The sequence below is a fragment of the Peromyscus maniculatus genome, chromosome 14 (genome assembly GCF_049852395.1).
Source record: "Peromyscus maniculatus bairdii isolate BWxNUB_F1_BW_parent chromosome 14, HU_Pman_BW_mat_3.1, whole genome shotgun sequence".
Taxonomy (NCBI): Eukaryota; Metazoa; Chordata; class Mammalia; order Rodentia; family Cricetidae; genus Peromyscus; species Peromyscus maniculatus.
Window position 1 is genome coordinate 79972897 of NC_134865.1, and position 17408 is coordinate 79990304.

General features: G+C 56.7%; 1 protein-coding gene across 2 annotated transcripts in view; it reads right to left on the reverse strand.

The window, feature by feature from the left end:
- Nucleotides 1-17408, reverse strand: part of Ccdc85c (coiled-coil domain containing 85C) — a 71867-nt gene that overhangs the window by 14516 nt on the left and 39943 nt on the right. For both annotated transcript variants that reach the window (XM_016006041.3, XM_076551346.1), the window contains exon 2: nucleotides 4196-4269. In XM_016006041.3, coding sequence (XP_015861527.2) covers nucleotides 4196-4269 — 74 coding nt within the window. The remainder of the gene's footprint in view (nucleotides 1-4195; nucleotides 4270-17408) is intronic.

Here is a 17408-nt window from a genome sequence, read left to right on the forward strand (position 1 = left end):
TCCCAACATGGCCCTCACTACCAGCTGGCCCACATCTGTGTTTTCCACAGCTGCCTTTTAACTCTCTGAGTGGCATGTATGGCAGGTAAATTAGTGGTCTTGTTTTACAGATAAGCAAACTGAGGCAAAGGGAGGTCACAGCAGCTGCCCAGCGTCCTCCCGCAGATAGGTGGCGCTGGTGAGCCATCTTCAGGCTCTGCTCAGCATGGACTCCTGGTAGATGTTCCCGAAGCCTTCACTGCTGAAGCAGAGAGCAAGATGCTTAGACCCCCACCCGGGCACCTGGATTCCCTGCCCTTCTGCTGAGGCTGGACAACGGGGTCCCTGGCAAGGAGCAGCCAGAAAGACTCAGGTCCTTGCCAAACAGCACTTCAAGCCCTCCAGAGCCATGGCACGGTACTGCTCAGGCAGGGGGGCAAGGTGCCAGCCCAGACCCCGAGCTAGATGAGAAGTCAGTGCACCATGGCAGACACCAACCAGCTGTCACCATAAAAAGGCAGTGAGAAGTTGGTTAAATGCCTTTAACCCCAGCACTTGAGAGGCAGATGCAAGTGGATTTCTGTGAGTTCGAGGCCAGCCTGGTCTACAAAGCATGTTCCAGGACAGCTAGGGCTGTTACACATAGAAACCCTGCCTTGAAAAAACAAAAAATAAGTAAATAAAAAAGAGGCAGTGGGAGCAATGAGTTTAGAGGGACGGACACACGGATGGGGGCAGCCCCACCCTGCTCAGGAGTGTGAGAAACAAAAAAGGAGGCTTCAACAAAGGAACTTGGATGGTGGTCGATGGTTCCTAGCCAAAGGCCTGTTCCAAAATCAGAGTAACACTTCATGCAGGGACAGGGGGGCGAGGCTATCGGCCAAGACAGCACAGTTGGGGCACTTGGGACAATGAAAGACAGACAGACAGACAAGGACTGCCCACCCAGGAGTGCTGCCGGGGCCACACCAGGCACTCTGCTTGGTGACACCGCCATTCCTGACTTACAGGGAGGAAACTAAGGCACGAAAGGCAAAGAGCTTGGCCTGAAGCCACAGGTTAACCAGGGGACAGAAATGGCTGGAACTCAGACCCGCCCAGTGCCCAAACCCACTTCCTGGGGGTTCACAGGAGGCCAGTGCCACACTTGTATGCCAAACTGCCCCTCCACTCATGGTTAAGTCCTAACCCCCAGTCCTAGCCTTAGGATGATGGAGGCCGTCAAAGAGGTGAGTAAGTTCAAGTATGCTCACGAGGGTGGGCCCTCATCCAAGGTGACTGGCGTCCTTGTGAAAGAGACAAATTAGGTCCAAGACAGAAAAGTAGGGGGGAACACAGGGATGTGCCATCAACAAGTCAGGGGAGGTCTCAGGATAACCAGGCCTGTTAGCACCCCGATCTTCAGCTTTCAGCCTCTTGGGCAGAGACTAAGTTTGGTAGCCTGTGCTCTCCCCCAGCACCGGCTCTGGTGTGTGGAACTCAGCAGTCCACGTAAATTAATAGGGCCTCCATGCCAGGAGGCACTCCCCCATCCTGGCTTCAATTTCTCTACCTGCTTGTCTGGTGTAAATCACCGTGGTACCCGGCACCGTGTGGGAGAGCATGGGGGTTTCGGAACAGAGGAGGGCAGGGGTGATTCCCAGCCCTGCGGCTAGACTACAGCCTCCCTCCAGGGCCCCAGCCGCAGCTGCAGCCACAGCGGGTCCCGCTGGCCTCAGTGAGAGAGCACCAGGGTCGCTTGCTCTTTTGTGAGGCCGGCTTCAGGGCGGTTCTGGAGGCTTCATTTATCAGCCCAGCAGGGGGCTAACTGGAGGCCCCAGCGTCGATTACAGCGCCCCCACCCCGGGTCCCGGCTGGGCACAGAGAATCTGCAGGAAAAATAATGTGCGTGGAGTCCTGGGATGAATCATCTCGGAGGAAGCAGCTGTGTTGATGAAATTTTAAAGCCAACACGAGAAAGAAAATATGAACTGCACTACGGCAATTTAGCCTGTGAACACCCTGGCACATTTTTAATTAAAGCTATTTCGGAGTTAAATAGAGGCCGTGGGGGAGGGGGAGAGGGAGAAGTTGGGGGTAGGAGTCGGTGGAGACTCTCTGGCCGCCCACTCGAACCCCAAGGACACATCACCTTACAATATTGCTGACAATATTCCTCATTCCTGCTTTTCGCCAGTGGGCAATTTCTCTGCTTTGTGAGGAGCTGGGGGTTTCGGTTGCATATGATTTCCTGACAGAATCATGAAAATCCACTCACCAGAGCCCAGAGGCTGAGGAGTGAGGACAGGAACTGTCCTGCCATCGCCGCCAAGCCACCTCCTTCCTCAAGATCCCCAAACGTTCTCTCCCCACAGCTCCCCTCCCCGCCCACCAGAGCCACAGCACGGTGGCCTGTACAGACAGTGCTCCTGCTACCTGTCCGAGCAACCGCAACCGTGCTTAGTTAAGGCAACCTTCCGGCAGCACCTGGGTGAGAATCAGCTCCCTTCTAGGAGACTGGGTGGGGAGCGGCTGGGGGCTGCCCTGGCTCATGCACCCAGCTCAATCACGCGAGGTGTCAGAGGCGTGCGGATGAGGCCACTGAGGCTCGGCCAGCCACCCATTCCTCAAGCAGCTGGCAGTCAGATGAGAGGAAGGACAGGAATCCACAGGAAGGAACATGACAGGAGAGTATTTGCCAAAGACAGATGACAGCCCAGGGCCAAGGAGACTCGGAGCAAGTGCAGACACACCTCAGGGTGTGCACATGGGAGGGTCAGAATGTAGATCGAATCCCTACGGAGAGACATAGGGCTGGCCACTGCCAGGGAGGGAGGGGCTGCTACTCCTCGGTAGCATTCACCTGTAGTACAGGTCCATGGCCTGGTCCAACACTTGAACCTGGGGCATAGGTTCCCAGAGACAAAAGTTCAAGCACAGCCCCAATCTCTGCAGAAACAGGAGCATGAGTTGTCCTCTGATTAGGCCGTGGAGCACACTTCCTGTGGAAATGACAGCGGGAGCAGCATCCTGAACTTGAAAAAAGCGCTCCTCGCCTGCCTCTCCACAGGAACAAAGGCCAGCCTGAGGCTGACGCTGCCCACAAAACACAGGTTCCCTCAGCAAAGCAGCGGCCTGACCCACAGGAGGGAACAACTCCCTTCCCTCCGGGCTGGACGTGAACCTTCAGCAGGTGCTGCCCTTCACCCAGTACGGCTGGCACCACTCACTGCTCCCCTGGCCCCACTAGCAACCACATGCAGGGCGGGCTCCCAGGGGGTGCTGGGGTCCAGGGACATCCGCCCCACCAGGTGAGACCAGTCCAGACCAGTCCAGCGGGGCGGCCTATGGCGGTTACACTGTGGGACTAAATTCACTCCTGGGATATGAGCCTCCCAACAGCCACCAGTGGGCAGAGGAGGTCACGGTCTTCCTATGCAGGGCAGTGGGCATCAAGCCCAGCAGGTCACCTGGCAACAGAGCCAGGCATCTGAGCTATTTCTAAGGCTGTTTCAGCCGAGGAGAGTCACTTATGGAGCAGCAGGTCTCAGTAAGAGAGGAGGGAGAGGCTAAGATTGAGCCAGGGGTGAGTGGCATCGGCTGGAGGGACTGGAGGGACTTGCCAAGCTCGCTGGGCCCAGGCACTCTAATCAGAGCATACCATAACCTCTCATCACCATCCCCACCAAAGCAGACATGTCTGGCTCCTCCACGTCCAGTCACAGTCCACAAGAGGCTCGACACCCTTTCATCAGACACCTTTCCGTGGTCACCAAGTCCTGCTCCCGCCATCCTAACATTCTCCTGCACAGATCCACGACCCCAGTTGTCCATGGGAGCAAGGCTAGGCCTGGGAGGCAGGAAGGTAGACCTAGTGAGGAACTGGCTAGCAGGGGACGGGGGTGCCATATGGGTCTGTCGGAGGGATAAAATGGACCATTTTCTTCACCCGTTATGTGACCCTCATCTCTGTGGGCCCAGTGCCAGCCACGGGATGCCCGCACGCACACACACTGGGGCAGCAAGCAGCAGTCAGCATGGCTGGCGAGCCCTGGCCACCCAAGAGCCTGGATCAGAGCGAGGATCGAGCCTGTGACCAGGCTTTCTGGGGATACAGCTGGAGAGACCGAAGGGGTAGGGTGGAAGCTACGGGAGCCCCAGAGAAGCTGGAGGTGGGACAGCTTCCAAAACAGTGGCCACTGGGGCCCAGGAGCCAGTACCCCCATAATCCACTTACCTGTGGGGGGAGCTTGTCACCCTCCAATAGCTTCACCTTGGTCTCCAGGGGCCTGATGTAGGTGGATGAGGGATCTGAGGGACAGAGAGGAAGAAGAGGGTATGTTAGCCACCAGCAGACTCACCCCATGGGCAGACCCCACCCTACCCTGGCACTCCCTCCATGTGGTCCCTGAAATCTGGTTTCCAGAAAGATGATGATGTGATGTGTTCCCCGGCCTACATGTCCCGGGGGTGATCCCTTCTGCTTCCAAGAAGTTTCAGGTTCAAAAGTAGTTGGCATAATATCTACAAGTAGAGTCAGCCCACCCCAGGCCCAAAGTCCAGGAGGCCCCTCTCTACTATGTAGTGGGGAAACTGAGGACAATTAGCGTGGCAAATGTGGTCCTAAATCTGGACAGTCAGCTTCACGGGAGGGAGAGATGCCTAGGAGATGGGGGCTTGTCAATGTGGATGTTTCCAGAGATGACTGATGTATAAACAGGAACCCACCCTGAATGTGGGCAGCAGCACTGTCCAATGAGTTAAGGGCTCAGGGCTTCAAGCGAAACAAAAGTAGAAAAAAGAAGCCCACTACCATGGGTCTGTTCTCTCTCTCTCTCTCTCTCTCTCTCTCTCTCTCTCTCTCTCTCTCTCTCTCTCTCTCCCTCCCTCCCTCCCTCCCTCCCTCCCTCTCTCTCTCTCTCTCTCTCTCTCTCTCTCTCTCTCTCTCTCTCTCTCTCTCTCTCTCTCCTCTTCCCCACCCCACCCCACCCACAAGGAGGACACTTGTGAGGTTGTGAGGACTTCCTCAATCATCAATCATGGGACCCAGACAACTTATAACACATCCCTTACCACACTGCCCCTGCTTTTTTTTATCCCATCAGAAAAACAGACACAAATCTCACTGCACCCCACCCCACGCCCATTCTGCTGTTCCCATCTCTGATGACCCCACAGCCCCGGGTCGGCTTCCCCAGGGGAGCAGAGTGGCAGACCCACGGTCACCAGCCTAGGCTGCAGAGGAGGGCACCTGGCTTGGTGGAGTCAGGGAACAGAGTTAGGAAAGGAAATAGACAAACAGGAAACGGGGGCCGCAGGGTCTGTCTCAAGCACCCCGTAAAGCTGACGGGATGGGACCCCTCACAGCCACAGAGTCACCCACAAGACAGACTTGGTACCTCTTGTTCAAGGCCACGAGGCTAAGTAGCCAGCTGAGACTCTGTCCATCTGCTCAGTGAGTCACCACCTGTATCCCCAAAAGACGCAGGATCCCCCAGGTACTTCACACTCTAACCCTTAACCTCAGAAGGCACAGGGCAGCAGAATCTCTGACCAAAGCCGGCTATTGAATCCACCTCAGGGGACTTGGAGCTGGGGAATAAACTCCATGGGCTTCTATAATTCCTAGGTGGACGGAAGGAGCTTAGGATCTGCTGTGGACAGGGCAGGACAGGCACACCACCACATCAACCATGGGAACAATGAGCCATCTGTCCACTCCAGCCCAAGGCCAGCACGATGAGCCCACCTCTGATGTCCTCGTGTCTCACGTTGGTATCTTGACCCTCTCCTCCACCCCGAGCCACGGGCTCTAATGAGGAACAGATGTGGAGCCGATTGCTGCCCATCAGGAACTTAAGTCCCCAGGATGCCTAAGCCCACACAGGTGAACCCTGACATGCCTGCTGAGGGACACTCTGTTCCCCGGCGGGGCCTAAAGGACCCTCAGGAGCCCCTACCCACTCGGCCTGGGTCCACGTAGCCCAGCAGAGCATCTGGTACCGTCCAGGGTAGGGAAAGATGTGCGGACAGGGGTGCAGGGAGCAAGGCCCAGCCCACTCAGGGCTGGGGAACAAAAACATCAAGGGCTTCCCTCCCCCTCGCTCCCAACAGTCACCTCTTAGGAATGCAGAGCCCTTTATAGAGGAGGAGAGGAGGGCAGCTCTCGGCTAAGGCCTGGCCAGCCCATCCTCGGGAATGGCAACGGTACCGGGCACAGGGTGGCTCCGAGGGGGTAATTGCTGCCGCGGGACCCAGCCTCGTTACGCAGCGCCACACGAAAGCTAGAGCTCTGAGTTTCTAAGAAGTTGAGGCCTAGGTCCCTCACACACAGGAGATGTGGTGCAAATAACCCAAGACACCGGACCACACCAGTCTCTCCACTCCCGCCCTGATGTTCGTTAAAGCCCCGATGGGGACCCTGGCCAGCCACAGAGGCGGCAGCTGAAGACGTCCCAGTGTTCTCACCAGTCACTCAATGCCCAAGAGCAACACCTGCATTGACGCCACACACGGGCTTGAGGGGAAAGGGCTCCACCGTCACGGAATGCTGGGTCTAAGAGTGGAAAGGGAAACGGGGTACAAATGCAACTCCCCGGATCTTTGTGTCCTACATCCTGTCAAGGAGCAGTCTTTCTGGGACACCAGCGGTGCAGCCGTCAGTCAGGTACATTCCAAAGACCCCCCCAGGAGGACTGGGGACATGACTCACTCGGTAGAGTGCTTGCCTACCATGCATGAGGCCCTGGGTTCGATCCCCAGCACCGCACAGACCGTGTGTGTGTGTGTGTGTGTGTGTGTGTGTGTGTGTGTGTGTGTGTGTGTGTGTGTGTGTGTGGTGGCACACGCCTGTCATCCCAACTGATGGTGGGAGATCAAGAGAGCAAGGTCATTCTTGAATACACAGGGAGCTTGAAGCCAGCCTAAACTACAAGAAACTCTGAGTTTAAAAAAAAAAAAAAAAAAAATCAGCCTTTGGGACCACCCCGGGCAGAGCTTTGGAGAGGAGCTTGCTTACTCACAGAGAGGGACGAGCATTCCTACATACCTCTCTTCTGGATTCCCTGCTGCATAAAATTCCCTGGCATGGCTGCAAACACACACATGCAATCTCTCTCTCTCTCTCTCTCTCTCTCTCTCTCTCTCTCTCTCTCTCTCTCTCTCTCTCACACACACACACACACACACACACACACACACAGCTCCTAGGCGTGGTCCGCAGCCCAGAGGAAGATCTATCAAACAGCACCAGGTGAAGGTGTTAACTGGTGCATCATCCTTTACAGCCGCAGAACCATTCGGAAAGTAAGCATGTTGCCCATCCAGCTCCCGCCGTGGATTCCTGATGGGCAGGCAAGAAGCCTCCAGCATTCAGCATTTACACCCTTTCAGGCAGTGGTGTGGCTGGCATGAGGAACATGTGACTCTTTTCTTTTTTTTTAACTTATGCTATTTCCGGTCAATTTTCAAATAATTCTAGAACAAAAAGAGAGCTTCCTTTTAAATTAGAAGAGTAGATTAAATTCCCGACTCTTAGCCCCACCCCCTCACCCCCCCCACACACACACCCCCACACACACACACCAGTCACTCAACTTTGAGTTCCCTGTGACCCTGTTCCCACCCATTCCCCAAACTAGATTCCCTACATGCCAGGCTGGGTCCCTCGTGGGTCGCGGCAGAGAGGAAGGAGGAAAGGGGGTCCTTCCAGGCTGGGGCTGGAGGGCTGGACACCAGGTCCCTGAGAAGAGGCTCCTGTTTCTCACTGGCCCTAAAACACACTCATGAGCTCATCAGGTGCCTCCCAGGCTCCAGGAGATGAGCAAGTAATTAAATTAATCCCAAGGCCTGCAGTAATGAAGGCCAGGCCACGAGGGAAAGAACACACCACTTCCCAGCTAAGCTGCGTGTAGGCAGGATGAAGGAAGTGATCCCAGGAGAGGCCTGTGATGAGCTGGCTAAGGTATGCTCTGGGACCCACCCAAGCCTCTTGGCACCCATCAGTCCAGTTCTGGGAGGGTCATGGTCCAGCTCCTGTACAGCTCGATTCCCGGAAGCAGACACCAGCCCCTGCTTCTCCCTCCTCTGGCATCCTCTGCTCCCTAGGGAGCCTGTGGGAAGAGCCCCTGGTGGGCACTGTTCTGGCCCGGTCTGAAGAGCCCTGGGCTTGTCCTGCGGATGACCTTCAGGCCACAAAGCCCATGAGGAGAGGCTAGGTCACATGGTCCACTCATCTCCCTACACCTCCTCTGCAGCCTTCTCCTCCTGGCCCTGAGGCCATGGGCTCCCGCTGGCAGCAGCGGCAGCGGTGGCCACAGAGGGCTTCTCAGGAGCACTGGCCTCCAGAGGACCCAGCAGCTGGCACCTAAGGAAGGAGGACCCACGGCAGTGACTCCACGGGGCAGCAAAGGCTTCCCGCTACTGTCTACTCAGCTGAGTCTCCAAAGGAGTCCTCAAGGGAAGGAATGGGGTCCAGGGGGTTCGCTAGGGTTATCTACCCCAGGAAGCCTGGGGAGGGAAGGAGAGAAGCAAGAGACAGAAGAAGAAGCCAGTTAAAGGGCAGTGAAGTCAGTCAGCCCATGCACCAAGGGCTCTGAGGGGAAGGGAAGGAGCATCCACTCAGAGAGTGGATTGGGGGGGGGGGGGGAGCTCAGAAGCTATGAGGGCCTGAGGAGGTGGGCAGAAAGCCAGCAGGGCCTGCTGCAGCTGAAGAGAGGGTGGGAAGGAGGCCTCTCCGGAGCAGGTTCATTCACCCTTCCTTTCTCCCTCCCAGCCCTGGACTTGCCTGCGTAGGGGAAAGAGTCAGTCTCCACATAAATCTGGCAGGTTAACAAGTGTGCAACGGAAAGCCTGAAAAAAACCTGACAAATCGTTGCACTGGGACAAACCCCCACAACACACAGCCAGAGGGGGTCATGGAAAGTAACCGGGGCAGGGGGCAGGTCTAGGGGGGTGAACATCCCTAACCTGTTACCACAGAGCGACCACAGCTTCCCACTTCCTTTACGGGATGCTTGCTTCCTAGCGAGTGCAAATCCACCCTTGTCACAGGTTCCCTCAGACCTTACACTGCATAGGGAGGCGCCATCCCCTTTACAGGGTACAGCAACCAGGCACAGAAATAACCAGTCATGCAGGCAAGACAGGGCCAGTGAGGACAGGCCCCAGACCCTCCTCCCTCTTGGGGACCCCCAGCTACAGAAGCTCCAAGCGCCAGGGTCACCATCAGACGTGACCTTTCAGGCAAGCACCAGCAATGACCACATGGGCTTATGGAGTGCCAGCTATGTGCCTCGTAGTCACCCAGTCCCCACTCCTCATTGTTACACACCCCCAGCTTACAGGTAAAGGAACTGGGGCCCCGGGAGGTAGAGAGGTGGCCACGGGGCCTGCAAACACCAGGGTACAGCTGCAGCCCCCTCTTCCCTGGGCAGCCCTTCCTCATCCCGGGCTCCATATGGCAGCAAAGGCCACCCTGACCACACTTCCTGCGGTACTCATCCTACTCAACAGCAGATGGTCCTGGGCTGGCATTCCGGGTAGCTGATGCCCACATGCCAGGTCTGGGAAGCTACCTGCTCCTGAGTGTCCTGCTCTTCCGCTGCCGGAGCCCCTGCACATCTCCCTCGCCAGCCCCAGGCTGCTCCGCTTATACAAGCCCACTTAGAAGAACTACCAAGTTTCACAACAACTCAGGCTACTAGAGAGGGGACGAGCCCCCCATCACTAGGGGAGAGCAAGCAAATGCCGAACAGACTCTGTGGGGCAGAAGTCTTTGGAATGCAAAGTCTGAGAGGGTACAGCCATCAGGATTGCATGGAAGGCGCCTCCCTTCCTCAATGCCAGATGGGTTCATTCTGGCACCTCTGTCCCTCAGCAACCTTCCAGGGAGGTGGCAGAAAAAAACCCTGTCGTCCAGGGCAGACTGACTGTCGGAGAGTGCAGAGCCAGACACCCAGGGAACCAGGAAAGCACTGGGTCCCTGAGAGAAGGCAAAGTGGAGCGTGCCTCCTGGGAAGCCAGAGACGCCTTCCTGGAGGAAGTGAGGCCTGAGCTGAGCAGGACCCTGACAGCCAGACAACAAAAGGTAGAGTGTGCAGGAGGCCGGTGTGTACCGACAACACAGCCTGAGCAAAGGCAGGGAGGTGAGACCTGACGGGTACGGGAGCACCTGTGCCCGTGCCCGTGGGCATCGAAGCCTGTCAGTCCCCATTGCTTTCCGGCTACCATTGCAGCCCTGAGAGGCTGGAGCATTATTTATGGATAAGGCAAGAAGTCTGGGAGAGGTGTAACAGGAAGCACCCGCCAGGCAGCTCGGGAGGCCAGGGCACCTTCCCCTAAGTGCCCACAGCCTGCCCCTGAGTGTGCAGGATGGTACAGGCCACCACGGCTGCTACCACGTTCTGGTCCCGAGGGGCACTGAGAAGAGAAGCACTTTTCCCACCCACACCCCCAAGTTTCGGTGAGCACCCACTGTGTCCCAAGCTCTTCTGGGCCATCCACTGGGGCGGGAGAAGGGGTTTCCCAAAGTCACGCCTCCTTCCTTTCCTCTCCTCCCGTCTCACAGCAAAACTATCTTCACAATACAAGGAGACTTCCAAACTCTCATGGGGCCCCAGGCTCTGGGTGCCCTACACTGGGTCACATTAACCTGGGTCCTTCTCTCCACAGAGCACCATGTAACCACCCCCTTGAGGGGTGCAAGCTGTTCGTGGGTCCAGTCTGTCCTCCACACAGCTTTGCTATTTTCTCCTGCAGCGCAGTCCACTCAGGGCCCTTCAGGGGACCCCAGAGCCCCGCCACCAAGTCTTACTGCCCGGTTGGGCATGTTCTTGTCCTCGCGGCCTCAGTGAAGTCCTGTCTGTCCGTCAGGATCAGCCCGGAGCCTCACTTTATCTTGCTGCAGGGCATCTGACCCCCACCACCGCTGCTGTCTCAGGGCACGAGGTTCGGGCTGCCCCCCACCTCCCCCACGCTGGTTCAGCCAGCTGCACCTCGGGTTTTCTTTTTGGGTTTTCTTTTCTGAGCCTCTGTACACACTTTCAGAGAGGAAAAGTATTTCTGAATGAAGAAAACAACAACAAAAAGCCACAGACTGCCCAACTAACTGAATGAAAGTTAAAAACATACTTCACTAAAGTCAGAGCCAAGCGACCACATGGCTAAGGCTAAGCCCACTTCAGAGTGACCAGTATACACAGAGTCCCTCGACACCACAAAAACAGGACAGAGAGTCACCAAAGAAAAAACCGAGAGGCCAATAAGGTGAGAAGATGCCCAGCTGCACATCCGTGGAGGAGTCAGCCCGTGCTAGGGAGGTCACCTGTCAATCACGGACAGAGGTGGAAAGGACGATGCCAGCCATGACCTACAGGGGGTGGCAGGAGGGCTGCTGGCTGTCCAGCAGGACAGGGTCCCTGGCTGGCTTTCTGTGGCTGAGAGACTCGGCCCTTCCAGAAACTGAGACACAGGCGGGCACAGACACAGGAGGTACAGGACCTCTGCCAGCATGGCCTCCCCAGGGGGGGCCAGGCAAATAGTGGTCAAACAATGATAAAAATAGGCACGTTTGAGTCGCACATCTAACAAGGAGCCGTCTCAGGAACAAGACGGTGGTGGGGAGCCGGTCCCGGAAGGACACCGTTTACATACGGCTTTGGAACCCTGCGGAGCACGGCAATATTCTGTTTACAGACAAGCTGCCAGACAGGAAGACTGAAAAACCATCGACAAGAAGAAGAGTGTCAGACAGTGCTTCTTTGGGGGAAGAGGAGAGGATGGAAGAAGAGACAGAGGATGGGGCGGGCAGAAGACGCATAGGCCGCCCTCCACTCTGCCTGTGGAGCCTGCTTCCTAAAAACAAAAGGTCTGAGGCTAGCATGCCTTGCTGCTGACAGTGTAACGGGCTAGGGGTGCCTTGGGGGCAAATGCCCATCTTGTCCTCCAAGCTTACTACTTCATGTATTTGTTGATAATTTTTTAAAGGTAAAGAGTCTTGGCACCCAATAGGCCTCCAAACAACGACACAGGAAACTCCTGGTGCCCTTGCATCACACTCTCAGAGCCCATGCCTCCAGAGAGCCCTGAAGAGGTCCCTAACAAGGGCCTCCACGGGTGCCTCTGATGCTGGAGGGAGCCTGCAGGAGCGGGGGAAGCAGGTCTGCGTGTGAGAACGGGCCGGCCTGGGGGTAGGAAGTCCTCCTGACAGGTAGGGAAGCCACCTGCCGCGGCAGCTCTCTCTCGGCTCCACCTGCTTTGTGAGCTTGAACAAGCCCCTTCCTCTTCCCAATCCTCCACCCACTCCAAGAGATGAGGGCACGAGGCCAAGACCATCCAGAGGGCACGGCGGGGCTGGAACTCAGTCTCCCTGGAGACGGCATCCCTGTAATTAATTAAGCAGGACAGCGAAGATCTGCCCAGGGAGGACAGACGCAAGCACCATAAAACAGTGTCTAACCAAGAGCACGGTGGTGGAAAAGATTAGGGACAAGCCCAGCCTGAAAGAGCGGCCCTGGCCAAGTTTCCTGGGTGGGTGGGGCATTCTCCAGCCACTGACTGGGGGGTGGGGGGGGCAGCGGCAATAAACAAGGGTTGAGTAGAGGCCAACGTGCAGGAGAGCTGGGTCAGAAGGCGCAGTGTGGGGGCTGAGGAGAAGGCTCACTGGGTAGAGTGGCTGGCTGCTGGACAAGCAGGAGGACCTCAGTTCAGATCCCCAGAACCCAGGAAACAAGTCGGTCACAGTAGTGCGTGCCTTGGGGAATACAGACCAATACTGAAACTCCCTGGCCAGCCCAAGGGAGCTGAATCCATAAGCCTCAAGTTGAGGGAGAGACCCTGCCTCAAAAAACTAAAGCTGGAGAGTGATCAATCAAGAAAGACACGTACATGTGCACACACTCACACTAGCAAGCATATACACCCCCCCACACACACAACACGAGGATGAACAGTGTGGCCGAGGCCAAGGGCCCCAGCACTATCCTCCACGCACCCTCATGCCTCAGTTTCCCCCAGTGACAATGCAAGGGCCTTGCTCTGTATAAGGTCCTCAGCCTGGGTGGTGGACGGAAGTCAGCAGAATAGCATTACTCCCAAAGAGGTTCACATCCTAGTCCTGAGAACATGGGAACGCGCCTCCCGTGGCAAGGGGACTCAGCTGAGAGTGAGGTGGCAGCGGGGAGGCTAGCCTGGGGTATCCGGGGAATCTAACACCCTGGCATGAGTGCTAAAGAGCAGGGCCATTCCAGTGTCCCAGCTTCAGTCGCAGAACTGAAACTTGTGGAGGCCAGGAGAGGTGGAGAAGGGGGCTCTCTCTCAAAGCACCCGGGCTGACCTGGTCAGCATGTCTGACCTCAAGAGAGTCAGTGAACTTGAGATTGTTGGGGCCTTCGGAGTTGCAGTTAGTGGAGGCAGCCATGGGGAAATCGACACATAACTCGGAGTCGAGGCTGTGTGTCTTAAGTTACTCTCGCACACTCTCTGAGCCCCAGCTTCACTGACAACTGAGATAAAACGTCCCCCCTGAAAGGTGCTGTGGGGACTGAGAGGCCTCTGAGTTCCCTAGCACAGTGCTCCTCTGTGGGGAGGCTATGCAGGGCTAACCTCAACTCACCCGAACATCTGCCGCCACAAGGTCACTGTGGGGGGTGGGGGGGTCTGCTGAACAGAGTCCGCATGCCTATGTGTGCTAGACGGGGGCATGTCTCCAATGCCTCTCAGCATTGACCTGCGGGGACCTGCACCAGGCTCCCCAGCCTCTCTGAGACACGGGGTGGCGGCTGTATAAGGCCCGTTCAGGGAAGGGTAGCAGCCACTGCAGGTGGTGGCGCTGAGATGCAAAGGTGCCACCCAGCTCACTCGGTGACCCTTTGGCCGGGGGCCTCCTTCACCCAGAAATGTAGCTGGAGCCTTTGGACCCAAGGTTCTCCCCACAACAAGGAGAGGGAGTCACAAGTTCCCAGGCCTCAAAGGTCACCTTCTGGCTTTGAGCATGGCCTGGAAAACCCTCAGCTTCCTGAATGGCTTCTGCTACACTCTAGTCTCCGAAAAGCTTGTCCTGCTTCATAGGTAAATGACCTTGTGCCAGTGACTAGTCATTTCAGAATCCCTCGGGGTCATCATCTGTAAACAAGAAGCTGGTCTCCCCACATGGGGCTGCGGGAGGGTTGGGGGACAGATTGGAATATGGGGGGCTAGAGTCCTTCAGGAAGGGGTTATAATCTTCTCCCAGCTCCTCCAAGTCTCCCCCAGCACAAGCTATGAGTCTGACTCCCAGATGGACCACTTATTCCCCATGTGGTACTGACCTCAGCATGGCCTCCATAGATAGAGAGGGCCCTTCACAGAGGAGAGGAGCAATGTCAATCTGGACACTGGAAGGGTGACCTTCACTGATGCCCCAGGCTGTATACCAGCCCTATGGGAATGGGCAGGAAGGGGCAGGCCGGGCTGCGTCCCTACAGACAAGGCAGGGTCCTGGTATAAGGGGTCAGGGTCCAGCCAGGAGCAGCTTCCCCGGGCTGTGCCCCCCAGCCCATCCTCTCCTGGAGGCTGGCCAGGCTGGTGGGGCAGTGGGACCACAGTTCTGGCCTCCTCTAGTTTGGCACTCTGGATGAGTGTGGCTGACCAGAGGGTCCGGGCAGGTTCTTCAGACGACACCAACACACCAGGTCTGCTGCATGCAGATGGCACCCCCATATCTACTCCTGCGGGACAGTTACCAAACCGCCTCCTGGGATCTGCTCACCGCTTCCCCAGCAGCCCGGGCCCCAGACGCCTAAACCCCACTCCCAGAAGCACTAGCTCTCGCCCTCCACCATCACTTCTGTTACCAGAGAGGACCGTTCATCTCAGGACACGAGCTCCCGCAGAGCGGGCCACCTCCAGCCACAGCCACCGAATCTAAGGAGCCCGACCACCATCCCCTGCCTGCCCCAAAGGTGGCAGCCTTCTCCTGCTGCTGGCCTAGCCCGGCATGGAGTGTTTCTGACCAGGGAATGAACGTGCCTCATGTCAGGCTCCCCAGGCTGTGTCCACAACCAAATCCGGGCATCTGTGACAGAGAGGACAGGCGCCCCACCCCCACACCGCCACCCCCGCCGCCGCCGCCGCCTCGCTGCCGCCTCATTTTTCTGTGCTGCAAGCTTCTCTCACCCCATGAGGCCCACACAGGAGCAGAATGGGAGCCAGGAGTGCCCTGCTACCTAGTGAAGACCCCCATCAGCAGAAGGGACCACCTACTCTGCCTAACACCACCCCAGACTCAAAGCTCCTTGTCTCAGGATTCCAGCCTTTCCTAGGATCCAACATCCTTCACCTCAGGCTCTCAGCAAGGTGAGGGATGCCCCCGGGGTTCCATTATAAGGGGGCACCCAAGTACTTGCAGTCACAGAACAGAGTCCCTGTGCTGGGGGCCTGTGCTCAAGGCCTGGCCAAGCCACCATCTTGCTGTGTGCTTCTGGGCCCTTCTCTGCATCCCAGGACAGCCCTCCATCAGCAAGGGAGCGGACAGCTTCCAAAAGCCTTCCAGCATGGGTGGCCATCCGTGGGTGGGTACAGGTGGGTATGGTTCACCCTGGAAGTGTGCCACAACACCTGCCCACAATGCTGTGCTTCTTTAAGGGAGATATGAACCAGAACAGACTCAAAGGTTAGACAAGAACCCGTGCCAGGGTGAGGTCAATATTTGGTTACTATGGAGAGCAAATAGGCCTTGGTCCTCCAGGAGGGCCTAGCAGGAGGGGCAGGGTACGAGGGATCCGCCCTCTGTGTCACCACTCAAGTGACAAGTAACAACCACCTCCTAGTCCCAGCAGGGAAAATGTCACAAGGCCCTAAGAGGGGGGTCCCTCAGAGCCTGGGAGCTCAAAACAAAGGGCCTGATTGGCAGCTGACCCCTGCCAAAGGCAGCCACCAACTTGTCCAAGGTCACGGGGGCAAGTGAACGCTACGGCCAGGACAAGAGCAAGCGCCCCAGCACCCAGGCCCCATAACTGCCTCTGAGAACACACACCTGGACCTTAAGTTCCTCCTCCTCCCTGGTACATGGCCAGCCATTTGTCCCCACCCAAGGGACATGATATTGATAACGAGGGACAGGAATTACAATCTCACTGGGGAAAATAAAATCTTTATTCATTAAGAGTCCACACTGGCCGGGCGGTGGTGGCGCACGCCTTTAATCCCAGCACTCGGGAGGCAGAGGCAGGCGGATCTCTGTGAGTTCAAGGCCAGCCTGGTCTCCAAAGTGAGTCCTGGTAAAGGCACAAAGCTACACAAGAGAAACCCTGTCTCGAAAAACCAAAAAAAAAGAGTCCACACTGAGGAAGAAAGAAATGGGGGAGGGAGGAAGGGGAAGGAGGAGGGAGAGGGATTCCATTAACGGTGTGCACACGGTAAGTCAACCCCCTCTAAAGGATCACGTGTTGAGGGCTTGACCTCCCACTGTAAGCTCCAGTCACTTCAAACGCAACTGGATTGTAAGGGCTCTGTCATAATCAATGGATGAATCCACTGACAGACTTGCTGTCACTATCAGGAGGTTGTAGAATCTTCTGGAAAGAGGGACGTCTAGTTGGAGGCACATCACTGGGGGTATGTCCTTGGGAGATGGGTCCTGTCCTGAACCTCCCCCCAGTGACTCTCTCTGCTTCCTAGTGCCATGATACACGCAGCCTCCTCTACTGCACAATCCCACCGCCATGATGTGCCCCCTGCTTCAGACCTAAGGGGCCAAAATAAGCCCTCGCTCCCTGAGCTTGTCCGGTATTCCTGCACAGTGGTGGGAGGCTTACTAACCTGGGAACGGGTCACCTACTCCTAGGAGAATGCCAACAACGAAGCATGCAATTAGAAACTCATCTCTGCCACCACCAACACCCGTCAGCAGACATCAAAGCGTTCACGAGTGTCTGGTGGAGGCTGAGGTCATGTACAGAGGCCAGGCCGGGGCTCCGTGGCAGGGTGCTCGCTGGCATCTGCTGTTCTGCAGGAAATAAAATGAGACCAGTGCCCCTCCCCACCCTCCCAAAAAGTGGCTGTGTCCAGCTCTCCGCCATGCCCCTCTGGGGCTCAGCAGAAAGGCGGGGCTGAGCTAGGAGGTGCTGGCTCAGCCAGCCTTTCGTGTCCACGCTGACCACACACCAGTCACCAGAAGCTGACACACCCTTGCACTAGAGGCAAATAACAATCCTGAGGGACTCTTTCCAACGCGCCTGGGCTGTGTGAGTTGCGCTTTTTTTTTTTTTTTTTTTTTAAACTTTTCCCAAGTTTCTCTCGTGAACAACCACCCACTTTGAAACTCTTAAAAACCAGCTCTCTGCCTGGCACCTCTCCACCACCGAACACTCCGCGTGCTTCACTCACTTAGCCAGCTGCTGCCTCGGCTCGTGAGTCCCAATCTCCGGGCACAAGCACCCAAGCCTTCTCAGCCTAGAGCAGGTACCCAAAGG